Source organism: Podarcis gaigeae, assembly GCF_964106915.1.
Source record: "Podarcis gaigeae genome assembly, chromosome: 12".
Lineage (NCBI taxonomy): Eukaryota > Metazoa > Chordata > Lepidosauria > Squamata > Lacertidae > Podarcis > Podarcis gaigeae.
In genome coordinates this window covers 36,133,419-36,149,098 of record NC_139688.1, presented here as the reverse complement: position 1 = coordinate 36,149,098, position 15,680 = coordinate 36,133,419, and the positions used below count along the sequence as shown (strand labels likewise).

The following is a 15,680-nucleotide window of genomic DNA, read 5'->3' as shown; positions in this document are numbered from 1 at the left end:
GCTAGTAACCACATCATGGGATTTAAAATCAATATAATGCTAGGTGGGAGGTGTGCAATTGTTATCAGGGCTGCAATGCACAGGGAGGGGAGACTTAACCCTTCCCTTGCCTGACCAAAACCTCAGCAATTTGAATTAGCAAAAAGCACCCATGCCTGTACTATGATGGTGGTGGGTGATTTTCTAGAGGATCCTATCACTTCATACGAAAGAGTTAAAGCTGCTCTTCCCATGCAATGTGGCCTCATTTTTAAAAAATCCTCTTACTCACCATGCCTAAAATTAAATTTTTGTCAATCCCTTGATATGGACACTATCCATGTGATTGACATAACATCTAGTTAGGCTATCCCTGCCTCACTGTAACTGAGCCTGGAGTAAGGGTCATTGCAGTTTGCACTAGGTGGACTACAGCTTGTTGGACTACAGCTCCCATCATCTCTGACCACGGGCCATGCTGCCTGCAACTGAGGGCAGTTGTAGTCCAGCAGCATCCGAAGGGTGCCATGTTGGCGATCCTTGTTGTAAGGCATAGGACCTTGGGAGGTTGCACAAGATATCCCATAAAAGGTGAGCTTTGAGTGGGAATTCAAAGGCAGTAAGAGAGGTGTTCTGGGGCATATACAATTGTGGCACTAAATTTTGCAATGTCATATCGACACAATCCAGCACTGTCACAAAGGGCACTAAAAGGCTTCTTCAAAAACAAAATTATTATATGATATCCCTAATGTAAAATCTACATTAGCTAGAATATGCATTTCATTTCAAGAGCTGCAAACCTATACATGTCTTCTCAGAAGCAAATCACATTGATTTCAATGCAGCTTGCTCCCAGAAAAATATATGGCTGTATGCTAAACTGTTTTTATCCCACCTCTTTCTTATTCTGTGTTTGAATATTTACTCAGAGAGACTCAGGTGAGAAAACAACCTTTAGCCCTTTTAAAAAAAATGTGGCATAATAATCCTCAGACTATACAATTTAATACTTTGCTCAGGGTGCAAAGGTTAATAGCGTCGTTCCAACTTGTCTTGCTCTCTAATTGCATCATTTACCTGTAACTTTGTGACTACACCATCATTACCTGAATGGGGCATCCCCCTTCATTGTACGAAGAGGAACTGCAATATCCTCGCCCAATCACACACTGGGCGGAATTCCCATGCACGTCACTTTCTGTAGGGAGGAGCATCCAATCACATGACCTTTTTTTTTTTAAGCCAGCATCCTCAAGCGTGCTTGACCTTGCCGCTATCCCTCTTCTGCACATGCGCCGCTGTCGTCATCTCCCTACGTCCCTGCCTTTGCGCAACGCCAAAGCCGGCTCACCCGAGATCCCCTCGGGCTCAACCTAACCTGCTGAGATTAGTCACGCTGACAGGCGTCCGGCTGGGCCAATAGAGCTTCTCCGAACCGGCGTCCGATTGGCCAGTTGGGAGAGACGGCGGCAGGCCTCCGGAGGGAAACTTGGTTGCGCGGACACCGGTTACATAGCGCTGTGTACGGGGTGCCCTTGGGCTCAGTCTGCGGAACTCTTGACGGGAGAACGCGCGGCGGCGGCGGCGGCGGCTTTGCATCCCTACCTCTACTTTGCGTGGTAATGAATGGGGGAGCGGGAGCCTCTCGTGTGAGGAATGGAGGGGGGCACCCCGAACCGGAGGAGCGGGGTTAGGGGAGAAGCAGAAGCCTGCGCTGTAGGCCGGGCAGGGAGGAGAAGCGGGTCGAGGCGGGAGCGGGCTGTGCGGAAGGCCAAGGTCAGGCAGGTGAGCCCGGGGGGAGAGGCCTGGGAGAGAGGCCGGGCCGCCTCCACGTGGCCTGGAGCAGGAGCGCGGCGGGCGGCGGAATCGCGGCCCTTCATGGCCTTCCCCCCCCCCCCCGGTCATCGCCCTGCAGCGGCCCTTCCCTTCCACGGGCGGTGGAGACGCCGGTGTCTCCTGCCGGAGGGACGCGGCGTCCCCAGAGGCCCCGCAGCGCTGACTCATAGGCTTTGGCGGCGGCGATTTTATCAGGTTTCGAGCATGCGCCCTTATGCAAGATAAGGAAGAGGCTGCTGCTGCTGCTGCTGCTGGGCATCTTTCGACCTTGTGAAGCTCCACATAATGCTGGAAAGGAAGGCACAGGTCGTTGACCCCAATGAAAGAGTCCGCCCGAGAAAAGAACATTGCTGCGCCCCGGTTTGACCCCCCGCGTGAACTCGTGCCCTTCATCCCGCCCTTAAGCAAAGCTTTTCGCGCGGCCTGGAGCTTCCCGCCGAAAACCAAGCATGGCTAAAAGCACAGGGCGAACTTGGTCCCTAAATATATAGGGCGTCCACATGATCACACCGAACAGCAGGGGTTAGCAGTCTCTATTTGCCAGCCACTCACAAATACGGGGTTGGTATTTAAAAGAAGAAATATTAAATGCATATATACAAATATACATGTGCTATATGTATTTTAAATCTATCCTTTTGTTTACCAACTCCATATTTGTGAGGGTGGCTGGCAAAGAGAGACTGCTCGTCCCTGCTGTTCAGTGTGATCTTGTGGATGCTCCCTTAACTCTGTGAAACAGGAGACTTGAGAAGGAAGGCATGCTTTGTTCCAACATTACAGTGCCTCTCTCACTTACCTCTGTAACACGGACAATTTTCCTGGTGTCACTGTCCTAACCACAGTTTTTGAGACTGCCCCCAAACTGAGAGGGAAGATGAGAAATAACACTTGGCATGACCCTTATTTCCTCAACAGGTTTGGCAGTAGTGGGTCCTGTTGAGGAAATAAGGCACTAATGTTGGAACAACTCTTGCTTAATAATTTCAGCCATGTGCATGTTGATTTGGAAGCAAGAACCTCCCAAGTAAAGTACATAGGATTGTAGCGTTGCACAATAACAGTGTAACGAACAACTTAGCTTGCCCTGATTGTATCCTGGGTATGATGACACTACAGGAATATAGATTACTATGAATCAGACAGAATTGAATATATCTGATACCTTGTTTTATGCAGACAAGCTCTTTGATATTCACTTATGCTATCTTACTCTAGAACAAATGCTCCAAAAAAATTTCCTGAGATAGTTTTGAACCCCAGGGACAGACCATTTTTTTCTTTAATGTTTCTTTAACATGTAACATTAGTAAAACCTAATAGCTTTTGAAAGTTGATCTACTGGTCATAGTCACTGGCTTTAAAATGCATTGTTTTGTGCTTGGTTTTTTGTTTTCTTTATGGCCGCTTTTAGAAGTACCCGGATCTTTGCATTCTTACTGCGTTTCTCATTCACTTCAGATGAGCCCAACTGACCTTGAAATGTTTAAGATTGTATGATGTTCTTGTTTTTCTTCAGCAGTGACCATGGGAGACGTTGAGAAGGGCAAGAAGATCTTTGTTCAGAAGTGTTCGCAGTGCCACACAGTTGAGAAGGGAGGCAAGCACAAGACTGGCCCTAACCTTCATGGTCTTTTTGGCCGAAAGACTGGTCAGGCCGAAGGTTTCTCTTACACAGACGCCAACAAAAGCAAAGGTAAAATGGAAGTGTCCTGTTAGCTTTGCAAATCAGATTGCAAGAAAACTAGCAGCAGTCAATAGGGAGGACATAGTTGTAACATAGAATGCATGCTCACTCCCATGACCAGGGCATTCTGGAATGTGCTCTGCATCTTTCCAAAACTCAACCAGTCCCACTTCATTGCCTGTTATGTGCCCTGCTTTTAGGTCATCAAGGAAAGGTGGCTAGGGAGTCAACCGCAGCTTATCAGGATGCAGAGGAGGAAGGTCGGCTCTGTGTGCATGGCACCAGTGGGAGTGCTGGATTGGCTCCACTGGTGCATCCACAGAGAACTGACCTTGTCCCAGCAGTGGTGTGGCAGGAGTCCAGGTACATGCTGCTGCCACTCCTGCCTGCTTCCAAGAATTAACTTGCCATTTAATTTCTGTTCTCTCTGGAGTCAGCCTCCTAACTTCCTCTTTGCAGCAGCTTTGAGCTGCCATTTAATCATGAGACAGCCCACACTAGATTAGTGTCTCTCTTGCAACTCCCAGCTCCATACCTATTTGTACAGGTTAGCTGGCAAAAAAATTGTTTGCCAAGTAAAGAGCCATAGAAACACCACCTAGTGGTTGCATGCAGTGGGCAGGCTTTTAGGTTTTCACTGTCATGAGAATGAGCAATTTCAAAGTTCCTAAAACAAAAATACTCAGGACCTCATCTTAACAAATGCCCACTTAGGGGAAGATTTTGCCATGCATTGCACGGCAATTTACTGCCTATGCGTGTCTTGGCTTTTATCTAATATAGCATGGAATTTTACAGGTAGCATCATGACTGTACAAACAAGCAGGGTTGAGCAGGAAGTGTGGACTCCCATCGTGTGCTTTCAGTTCAGGGCCAGTAACAACATCTTTAAGAGTAATGCCTCAGTGACTGGTCTTAAAAGTTACCAGTTCATGTCCTGATTGCCTAATTTGTCTGTCCAAATCTGCTGGTGGTTTTAAATATAAAATGAACCATATGACATGGTTTTCAACATTGGACCAAAGTATTGAAATGGGGGGGGGGGGGGTTGTTGGATTCTTTATATAGAAAACATCTTGTTAAATACTGTTGTTGTTTCCTAGGTATAACCTGGGGAGAAGATACACTGATGGTTTACTTGGAAAACCCCAAGAAGTATATTCCAGGAACCAAGATGATATTTGCTGGCATTAAGAAGAAGGGGGAGAGGGCAGATTTAATAGCATACCTGAAGGAGGCCACTTCTAACTAATGGCTTCTGCTGCCTTATTTATTTCACCATACAAATGGAAATGACTCTCTGATGAGAATGGTTTTTAAACTTTCTATTTTTACATGCATTATATTGTAACAACTTCAAAAAGCCTTCTCGTCAGCCAGAGAACTTTTGATCATGGATGGTTCCTAACATATGTACTTGTTCTTGTATTATAATTTATAGAATTGTGAAATCAGGCTTGAATGAGTACAGTCAGGGTGACTGTAGCGTTTCTTGATCATGTAATTAAAAAACAAACAACCCCTGTCAAAGTGTCTTTCTGCTTTTTCTTTCCGAGTTCAAGCATACAGCGGTACCTCAGGTTACATACGCTTCGGGCTACAGACTCCGCTAACCCAGAAATAGTACCTCAGGTTAAGAACTTTGCTTCAGGATGAGAACAGAAATGGTGCTCCGGCGGCGTGGGGGCAGCAGGAGGTCCCATTAGCTAAAGTGGTGTTTCAGGTTAAGTACGGACCTCCGGAACGAATTAAGTACTTAACCCGAGGTACCACTGTATTTGAAAGCAATGAGCATGGTGCTTTCCATAACCTCATCACAAGCAAGTCCATGGCCCTGTTTGCCTCTCCCCATACGACAAATCAAACACAAACTTTTTTAAAATGTAAACTTAGCTACAAAACTTGGAACATAACCTCTTGCCCTTGACCCCTGGCTCTCCAGAGGCTTATTCTAGAGGCAGGCAGCATAATAGCTGCTACAGTTATTAAAAAGTAGCAAGTTGGTATGAAGTGGTGGTAAAAGCCATGAGTAGAGTCCTGTTGGTGCGCTTGTGCTCACAGAAGGACTTTAGAGCCAGCAAAGGTCTTCACTAATGGAAGAAGATAGGCAATAAGAATAATTGCCATCTTCCCCTTCTCCGACAGCTTGTAGTTTCTTCTCCCCTCCCCCAAAAGGCTGTTGAGTCCTAAGGGTTGAGATGCCATCCAAAACAGGAGGAAGTGGGCTGCAGGGGGAAAGGAGAGTGAGAAAAATGCATTCCCTCCCATTCTTTTAGCTGAGGTATACAAGGACACCAATTAGATTTTACCCTGGAGTGTTATGTGTCTATACTGAGCAAGAAATGTACACAGTATATCGAATGGCAGCACTCCATGCCATGATACATTACAATCTTAGTTTCTAAAAGGTTAGGGGCAGCTGGCTGGGGAAGTGTGTTGGTCAGAATTCACGATGGGCAATTGGCCTGTTTCGGCAGGTTCTTGCGTTTTTATGAGTACTATTTTTGAGGGCTTTGAAGGAAAAGGCACTACAAGATAAGTGCTTGTAGCAATGTAGTAATTATACCAGCATTAACCACAGCCATTATAGCCAACGGTTAGTGATGAAGGAAATTACAGACCAGCAGCTGGAGGCCACAGGTGCCTCACCTCTCAACTAACACAACCATTTTACTTCCAAATTCTTTTTCCTTATCACCGAACTCATCATAATTGAGTTGAAAGGTTCATTGACTTCTTTATATAGCTTAGAGGTAAGACATACTCAAACCAGATTAAACTACCGTGCCTGATCAAGGGATGTCAGTACCGCTCTGTTCCGCCTTGATCAGGCCACACCTGGAGTACTGTGTCCAGTTCTGGGCACCACAAGTTAAGAAGGATTTATATTTATTTATTAATTTTTGACTTCCATCAATCCTGTCTGAAAATTTTCCAATCTCTCAGTATGCATTTCTTATCTTCCCTATTACATTTCAAACTCATAACCAATATCTCAATCTTTTTCTACTTTGTAACACTTCGTATATTTCTCCTTACAAAACTTTTTGTAGTCCTACTAGCGTAATTTGTTGATTACAGTTGCTCTTCAAATAATTCATAAATGTCTTCCAATCTTCTGTAAATCTCTGGTCCCACAGGTTTCGAATCCTTCCTGTCATTTTGTCCAGTTCTGCATAGTCCATTAATTTCTCTGCCATTCTTTCATCAGAATTTCTTCTTGTTTCCACTTCTGGGCTAACAATACTCTTACCGCAGTTGTTGCATATAAAAACAATTTAATATCTTGCGTATCAATGTCCTGGCCTATAATACCAAGTAAAAATGCTTCTGGTTTTAAAATAATAATAATTAAAAAACAAATTTTAAGTTAAGAAGGATATTGACAAGCTGGAATGTGTGCAGAGGAGAGCTACCAAGATGATCAAGGGTCTGGAAACCAAACTTAGGGTCTGGAAACCAAACTTAGGAGGAACAGATGAGGGAGTTGGGTATGTTTAGCCTGGTAAAAAGGAGACTGGGAGGAGATATTATAGCCATCTTCAAATAGCTGGGATAGCTTAGTCAGTCAAGCATAAGACTAAATCTCAGGGTCGTGTGTTTGAGCCCAACATTGGGCAAAAGATTCCTGCATTGCAGAGAGTTTGACTGGCTCCTGTTGTCCCTTCCAACTCTACAGTTATATGAAATACTGTATTTTTTGCTCTATAGGACGCACTTTTCCCTCTCCAAAAATGAAGGGGAAATGTTTGTGCATCCTATGGAGCGAATGCAGGCTCCTTGGCTTCAGCGAAAGCAACGCGAAGCCTCCAAAGCGCAGAGGGAACGCTCCCTCTGCGCTCCGGAGGCTACACGTTGCTTTTGCTGAAGCTTGGAGAGGGAGAGGGGTCGGTGTGCAGGGATAGCCGCCTGAAGCCTTTGAAGCATTTTCCCCCCTCAGGGCTTCAAAATTTCCGGATATTTTACATCTCTACACCGGGCACCTCTGAAATTTTATAGACCATCCCTGGGAGGGGGCAGAGGGGGTGTCACTTGTTGCTTCAACATCTTAGCTCGTGCCTCTCATACAGCTGCTGAGTCTTGCAACCTGTGATTTACTTTTCGTACCATTCTAATCTGAAATTCAAAGCAAAACCGGAGTCACGAGTTCCAGTCCATCTGACAGGGAGGGTTAAGACAACTGGCAATAGTGTCAGGCATCTGTTGCCTCCTTGTGATCTTCCGCTAGGTGTCTGGTTGACCACTGTGGAAAAGGACAAAGGACTAGATGGGCCTTTGGACTAATCCAGCAGGGTGGCTGTTATGTACTGAGTTGAAGAATAGGATCCAAAATGCAGCAGTCTGATTGGTCCTAGAACAATAGGATTCAGAATGCAGCAGTCTGATTGGTCCTAGAACAATGACCCAGAATGCAGCAGTCTGATTGGTCCACAGGAGCCACCCAATCCAGCTCCAGGTGGAAGTGAACCCGCAGCCTGATTGGCCTAAAGGAGAATCCTGGAATTAGCCAATCACGTGGGGCCCATTGTGCAAATAATGTATATAAAGCAGACATTCTGGGGGAACTTCCATTCCTCCTCACCACTATGAGCTGAATAAAGAGCATGAAATCCACTCTCAACTCTGAGTATATTTCAGTGGTTCTTAAGGGAGTGCAGCCAGTTCAGCACATGCTCTAGAAGCTTCAATAGAAATGTACTACCAAGAACTCTACTTACGCAGCCAAAACATGAGATAAAATTCACCCTGCAGGGAAGCATTCTGCCGCAGCTACAGAGAATCCATCTTACACTCTTGGCCTTTCTTTTATTCCGTGGTTTTTGATATCCTCCTGTGTTCATTTTTGTTTGCCTAATCATAAGTGGCTGGCGAAACAACAGTGTGACTGTCGCTTGCTGCATATATCAAATGGCGGGGTTTTGTGGAGTTCAGACTCTGATCCCTCTTGTGAAATGCTAGACTCTTGGGTCCTCCATTAGATGGTATGATTGAATTTCAGAACCCTCAGTGTTATCCTTTGATTTCTGCTTGGGATCAAGTATTTACCTGCGTGGCACAGTGTCTGCATTTGCTTATTGCGTTGAGCAGCAGGCAGGCAAACAAAGGAGAGAAAACGGAGACTGCCTCTATGGATTGCACTTGTGGCTCACTTTAACATTCACGGGATAAATAATCCAGAACGCCTCTGAACAGAGCAAGCCAAACTTCTGGTCTGCAACGCTGGAGGGGGTTTGGATGCAGTAGAGATGTTTCACACCCAGACCTGCCAAACTCTGGGAGATGGGAACCCCTGTTGAAGTTAGTGAAATTTCAGCTAAGAAGCTCAAATCGTATATGTGACTGACACCCTTCTTTGGAAATTAAACCAATGTCAATACTTTAACATTCAAAAACTTTACTTGCAGAAACTTAGTTATAAATGAATTAAAACAGAATATTTACAGTTACGTGCTTCTCCAAGCATGAGCTTCTTCTAGCTTCCAAACAAACTGTATTTTAATCCCTTTCCAGAGCTCAGTACTCAGCCTTCTGTATCTCAGTTAGGCCATGCCTTGCAGCTCCTATGAGAGATTTCCACTTTTACCTTTTCCTTCTGCTTTTCTGTCTTTCAAGCAAAGAAGCAGCACTCAAACATTCTATTCAACTTAGCAGTATTCACAGTGGATTCTAAAACACAGTCATCTTGCCTGACATTAAATGGAGTCTCTCATTCACTAGATACCTCCCATGTGACTACTAGAGAACTCTCTAGAATTCAGTTACCAACCAATCAAATTTAAACACATAGTCATGCTTAAAAGTATTTATAATCTCGGTCAATTAAATTACAGTGGTACCTTGGTTCTCAAACGGCTTAGTTGACGAACAAATCGGCTCCTGGATGCCGAAAACCCAGAAATAAGTGTTCCAGTTTTCAAACTTTTTTGGAAGCCGAATGTCCAACACAACTTCCACTTGAGAGCAGGAAGCTCTTGCAGCCAATCAGAAGCAGCACCTTAGTTTCGGGAGTCGAACGGACTTACGGAATGGATTAAGTTTGAGAACCAAGGTTCCACTGCACTATACTTAACAACCCCCACGGAGAGCCCCAATACACCTGCCAAACCAGATAGAAGTTACTGCTGGTGGTAACCCATGCAACTGGGTGTTTTGGAGGTGGAGAGTGAAGGTGACAGGAGCTGGAGCAGCACAGAATCTGCTGAGTCTTAGGCTGGCCCTTCTACCAATATGTGAGGGCAAGAGTTGTTTGTGACAAGCCAGAAGCTGGGATTGAAGAGTAAATCAAGACAAAAAGATAAATCAGGATTGAGGAGCAAGCTCACTACCCAGGAGTGGCTCTCTCAGCAAATTCACTCCATATAAACTGTCTTGCAAGCTTTTCCTTAATAGACTCCTGCTATGCAAGAGTTATGGAACTCTGCTGATGAAATCAAAATAATTAAAATTCTCTTGCTCGGAGATGAGTGTGTATAGTGAGGCTGCATAATTGCTTCCAAAAGAATTAGAAAATATACATTTTCTAATAAAACTCCCTAAGCTCTTACTTCTGGGAGAGATAATTCTAAGAATTCCTGTAATATATGCTTTCAACTGTGGCAATGAAGATGAAAGACTTCCGTTTTAAGGGTTTTCTCTGAATCTGTTTTTTTTTTTTAATTATGATTTAACGCTGCTCTCTGCTATTTTGCAAGGAGCTGGAAACTCAACTCATATCTTTGCTGTTATATAACATATTACGAGGAGATGTAATACAAGTGGGGTGAGGGAATAGCCCCACATCACAGAGGCCCCAGGGTGCAGGAACGAGGCAATGGAAGTGGCGGAAGTCAGTGGGAATGTCAGGGGATGAAGAGAAACAACACATGGGTAAAGGAGTTGAGAATGAACCGAATCAAAAAAGCAAATACATAGTGGCATTTCAGCCATCACTATGACACAATTATGTTCTGAATATTTGGTACTAATCTTTTCTATTTGAATTCCATCACTTGACAAACATCACATCACAGCAAGAAGAAGAGTAGAGTTTGGATTTGATATCCCACTTTATCACTACCCGAAGGAGTCTCAAAGTGGCTAACATTCTCCTTTCCCTTCCTCCCCCACAACAAACACTCTGTGAGGTGAGTGGGGCTGAGAGACTTCAAAGAAGTGTGACTGGCCCAAGGTCACCCAGCAGCTGCATGTGGAGGAGCGGGGAAGTGAACCCAGTTCACCAGATTATGAATCTACCGCTCTTAGCTGCTATACCACACTGGCAAGATGGACTTGTGCTCTTGATTCAACAAAAAAGGTTGCTACATTGGTGCTGTGATGGCCTGGGACTGGGGCTCAGACTCGGAACCGGAGGAGTCTCGGTCCGCACTGGATCCTCTGCCTCAGGCGGCATCTGAACCAAATCTGGGGCCTGATCTGAAGAGCCCCAGTCTGCACAGGTTCCCCTGCAAAAAGCACCACTTGGGCCGAGTCAGGAGCCTGAGGCTGCCCTGGCTCCAGATGTGGGGATTACCTCATTGACCTCTGCTGGGCAATCACGTACAGCTGCTCCACTACCAGTTGGGTCAGGAGAGGCTGAGGCGGCCTCTGGGTCTGGTAACCCACCGACATCTCCCGAGCTGCAGAGACTCAGGTCTGAGAGAAGGAGAGACCTGAGTACTCGCAGGAGGAGTGCTCGCCTTCGGGCGAGACAGGGAGGTGAGTCACCAGGGGATCAGGACCGGCCATTACCCCGTCAGAGATAAATGGCTGCCAGACCCTGCCCCAGGTTGCGGGAGCAACATTGCTGCTTACTGGAACCTGCCTGTTACCCTCTGCCTGACCTAGCCTGGTTTCCTGCCTTGGCCCTGTTGGACTGACTCCTCGTGGAATCCTTGGATTCGGAACTGGACCTGGACCGTGTTGCTCAGGTTAACCCCTGGGCCCAGCACAGGTGCATCCTATTGGGTCCTGTCTTTACCATTCTGCCCCCAGGTATTTTGTTGTTGTTTAGTCGTGTCCGACTCTTCGTGACCCCATGGACCAGAGCACGCCAGGCACTCACCTTCCACTGCCTCCCGCAGTTTGGTCAAACTCATGTTGGTAGCTTCTAGAACACTGTCCAACCATCTCATCCTCTGTCATCCCCTTCTCCTTGTGCCCTCAATCTTTCCCAACATCAGGGTCTTTTCCAGGGAGTCTTCTCTTTTCATGAGGTGGCCTAAGTATTGGAGCCTCAGCTTCACGATCTGTCCTTTCAGTGAGCACTCAGGGCTGATTTCCTTAAGAATGGATAGGTTTGATCTTCTTGCAGTCCATGGGACTCTCAAGAGTCTCCTCCACCATAATTCAAAAGCATCAATTCTTCGGCAAGCAGCCTTCTTTATGGTCCAGTTCTCACTTCCATACATCACTACTGGGAAAACCATAGCTTTAACAATACAGACCTTTGTCGGCAAGGTGATGTCTCTGCTTTTTAAGATGCTGTCTAGATTTGTCATTGCTTTTCTCCCAAGAAGCAGACATCTTTTAATTTCGTGACTGCTGTCACCATCTGCAGTGAACATGGAACCCAAGAAAGTAAAATCTCTCACTGCCTCCATTTTATTTGCCAGGAGGTGATGGGCCCAGTGGCCATGATCTTAGTTTTTTTGATGTTGCGCTTCAGACCATATTTCCCCCCCCCAGGTATAGGGTGGTATATAAATTCAATAAATAACAACAATAATAATTGCTGTTATGGAATGTTAATGTAGCCTGATGAGTCTTAAAATTTTCAAAATAACGTGATCTACTCCTCAAGCCACTAGTCAAACCAAATAACTTTGTATTTTCACCACTTTTCTCAGTTTCTCCAATGCCCTAGTCTAGCCACCAGAGGGAAATCTTCCTCTCTCTTTTTCATTAAATTCAGACACAATATAAACAGATCGGTCAACCAGATTTTCAAAGCGGATGTCTTGACACAACTGATAACTGATATTCATTCAGTCTGTCACAACAGTAAAATAAAACTGATGTTTCATATGGTGTCCAAGGTGATAAGTGTCAGAACACTGTCATGAAGCACAGAAGACATGCAATGTTCTATAGAACACTATTGTTAGTTCAAATCTTGGGGAGGAGAAAGCATTATTTGCAAAATTTGATGCCCTCAAAGAGCACCTGTGTTCATTTTCATCTGTATATAAGAACATTACACACACACACACACACACACACACACACACGGTAGATTAAGTGACTATCTCTGGATCCCTAGGGATGGGTTCTGGTGACTACTTAAAATTTTGCAGATGGCATTAGACTTACGTTCCATTGGTTTGAGAGGACAAGGTAGATGGTCACAACCAAAGTGTTAGGTTCTGATTCTATGCTGGATTATGTACAAAGATTGGCAGAAAATATTAGTTATTAATATTAATATTAAATATGAATAAAATTGTTTTTGTTTTTTAAATACGTTGTCAGCCCTGTTATGCAGCAGAGTGGATTGACCTGCTTCTGGTGGTAGTTTCAAGGGGAACAAGCGAAGGCAAGAACTGGCATATAAACAACGCTTTCCTGTATCATACAAAGTGTTAGCCCTAGATGAATAGCATTTCAGCTCTTCTTCAGGCAGCAAAAAAACTTACATTGGCACTGAAAGTGCTTTTCCCCATAGGAAAATATGACCAGTTCTGAAGATGTGCCATGATCCACAGATCTCTTGGATACCAATGGACACTGTATGCTTTTAGTACCACATACAGGGCTTTGGTGACCCTAGTCATAGCTGCTTCAATGTGGCACCCATAGATACAAAGGCACCCCGAGGGCTTCTGTTGCTCACAAAGCCTCTCCTCCCTCTCTCCCACAAATGGGATCATCTTAATAGATGGTCCTGGTTGCGGGCAGGCCCTCAAACCGGTTCCCCCCACCCCACCCTGGGGTGGGTGGAGCTATCACCCTTATGCCAGGGTGGCACCACAATCACCCAGGGCTATTGCCCAATCATTTTGAAGGGTGATTGTGGGGAAAAGTATAAAAGCGGCAGCGCGACATGTGCCAAGCACCTGCATCGCACTGCCGAACAACCCCTAAAACAGCAATTTAACAGCAATTTTACTATCTAACGAGACCACTTATCCATAAAATGAAAGCAATAATCAATGTACTGTACTATAAAATAAATAAGACAATAGTGTAAACAATAAGAATTAAAATTATTCTTTTTTCTTACCTGCACTGATGATGGTCATTGTTTGGATGGGGGGGGGCTTTTGTCCATTTCTGCAGTCATACAATCAATCAATCAATCAATCAATCAACCAGTCGCTGAACTTGGTTCCACACAGACACACAGAAAATTAACCCAAAAAGTCTCAAAAGCAAAAACGCAAAATAAACAACAAAAACAAAAGCGCCAAACAATCTGTTCCAGAAGTCCGTTTGATTTCCAAAATGTTCGAAAACCCAGGCGCAACTTCTGATTGGGGCAGACGCCCCGGAAACAATAGCTGACAACTGCATCGGACATTCAATTCCTGAAAAACGTTCGAAAACCAGAACACTTATTTCCGGGTTTTTGGCGTTTGGGAACCAAGGTGTTTGAGAACCAAGATACCACTGTATATGAAAGCTTAATAATTGTATAACTTATTTACTTGGAGGTAAGTTGTAAAAGAAAACTTGGTTTATTATTAGGTACAATGTGTTAGTAGTACTTAATGGTTTTGCTACTCCTTAAAGAAGATAGAGGCCAGCTCTAGTACCTGTCAGTATATGATAACCGCCTTAGCAAATTACTCTCCAACTCCAATCACACACCCACACCCTGCCAGTTAACTCATAGGTTTATCTGGAGGGCATTCCTAGAAGCGTGGCTCAGGATTCATTGCTCTAGGGTACCTTTCCATTCCATTTACCGAGATCGTCATCTAAAGTCTTCACTCTGGTCAGCTTCTACTTGTTGTTAATTTGACCTCAGTTTTCCCCAAGACTGCTGCCACAGTCCTCCTTAGTTCTCACCTCAAATCATTTCAGTATCCAGCGGAGGTTCTCCATTTTCTTCAGTTTGCTTTGGGCTCAATCTCTCGGCTTCCTTTTGGCTTTCAATGTTTCTTTGCCCATTCTCTTTATTGTCCACCGACGACTGTTCAACTGACCCCTCAAACAGTGCTGATCCCGGCCTTATATTCCCCTCAGCTGGGACCTCCAGCCAATCAATTCGTATCTGATGGAATTCCAAATTCCAAACCTTTGTTGGCCTACAATTATGGACCAATAGCTTGGGATGGAATGTCCACCAAATGACCAACCAGACTGACCGTTTTTGGGTGCTGTGTATGAAAGGCCAAACCAAGCCATCACCTTAGCAACAGTGAACAACTGTGACAGTTTAACTGCCAAGTGACAGGCCTCATATACCCTGTATCTGTAGAAGATGATTCCTCTTCCCACAGCTAAAGGCTTACATTCAAGTCTTTGTTTAAAGCCATCACAATGTTCATAGCAAGTCAAATGTACCTTACAAAAAATATGGTACCTACACATGAGCTACGGGCATCTGTCAAGAGTGGAGTCAGGAGCTATTGCCAAGATGCAAACCAGCATATGACAGAGCAAGGAATGACTCTTCTTATCTCTGCAGCTGCTATCTCCTGGGTGACATGGATGCCATTAGCCAGCTGAATGTGCATGCGCACTCCATCCATTTCCCTCCCCCACCCATCTGCATAGCCCCAGGCACTGGCAACCCACACTATGCCACAGTTCCAGTACGCTACAACAATGCCCAATCTCCTACCTAAACCATTAAAATAACTGTTAGAAATGCCTTGTGGGCTTTTATGCCTCCATGCTTGGGGATGAATCCCACTCTCCCCTTCATTTTGGGTGCAAACTGTGGTTAACGACTATTATCTTTGCACTGGAGCTTATGAATCATGCTTTTAATTTTAAGCACCTACTTCTAACCATAGTTTGCAACTAGCCGCATTTAGATACCAGCTATGCTATCCATGGTTAGCTCTGAAAATGAAAGGGAGAAGATAAAGCAGGAGTAGTAAGTACCAAAGCCCTCACTTTCTAAACCATGATGAGAGGACCAGGTAGCATTATAACTGCTCTCAGCCTCAAAGTTTGCAATAGAAACCCTTATGTATCCCAGCAAAACTATTGTCAGGCTCATTTGCCTGTCCATTTAACTTCCTAGAAC

General features: G+C 44.8%; 1 protein-coding gene and 1 long non-coding RNA gene across 4 annotated transcripts; one reads left to right on the top strand and one right to left on the bottom strand.

Moving 5' to 3' along the window:
- The first annotated feature begins 1,444 nt into the window (after positions 1-1,444).
- CYCS (cytochrome c, somatic) lies at positions 1,445-5,035 on the top strand. Of its 2 annotated transcripts, none has more exons than XM_083706145.1 (3): positions 1,445-1,601; positions 3,338-3,514; positions 4,609-5,035. In XM_083706145.1, exons 2-3 carry the CDS (start codon positions 3,346-3,348, stop codon positions 4,755-4,757), a joined length of 318 nt encoding a protein of 105 aa, XP_083562271.1. In that variant the 5' UTR covers positions 1,445-1,601; positions 3,338-3,345; the 3' UTR covers positions 4,758-5,035. The 2 variants fall into 2 exon arrangements, with proteins under 2 accessions (XP_083562271.1, XP_083562272.1); XM_083706146.1 differs by having other exon boundaries at positions 1,486-1,601; positions 3,341-3,514.
- A 3,848-nt stretch (positions 5,036-8,883) lies between these two features.
- On the bottom strand, positions 8,884-14,786 carry LOC310828500. 2 transcript variants are annotated; one of them, XR_014556974.1, is made up of 3 exons: positions 14,492-14,786; positions 12,794-12,857; positions 8,884-9,066 (listed from the first exon to the last, which is right to left on the bottom strand). It is a non-coding gene; the product is annotated as an uncharacterized lncRNA (long non-coding RNA). The 2 variants fall into 2 exon arrangements; XR_014556975.1 differs by lacking the exon at positions 12,794-12,857 and having other exon boundaries at positions 8,884-9,110.
- Positions 14,787-15,680: the final 894 nt, after the last annotated feature.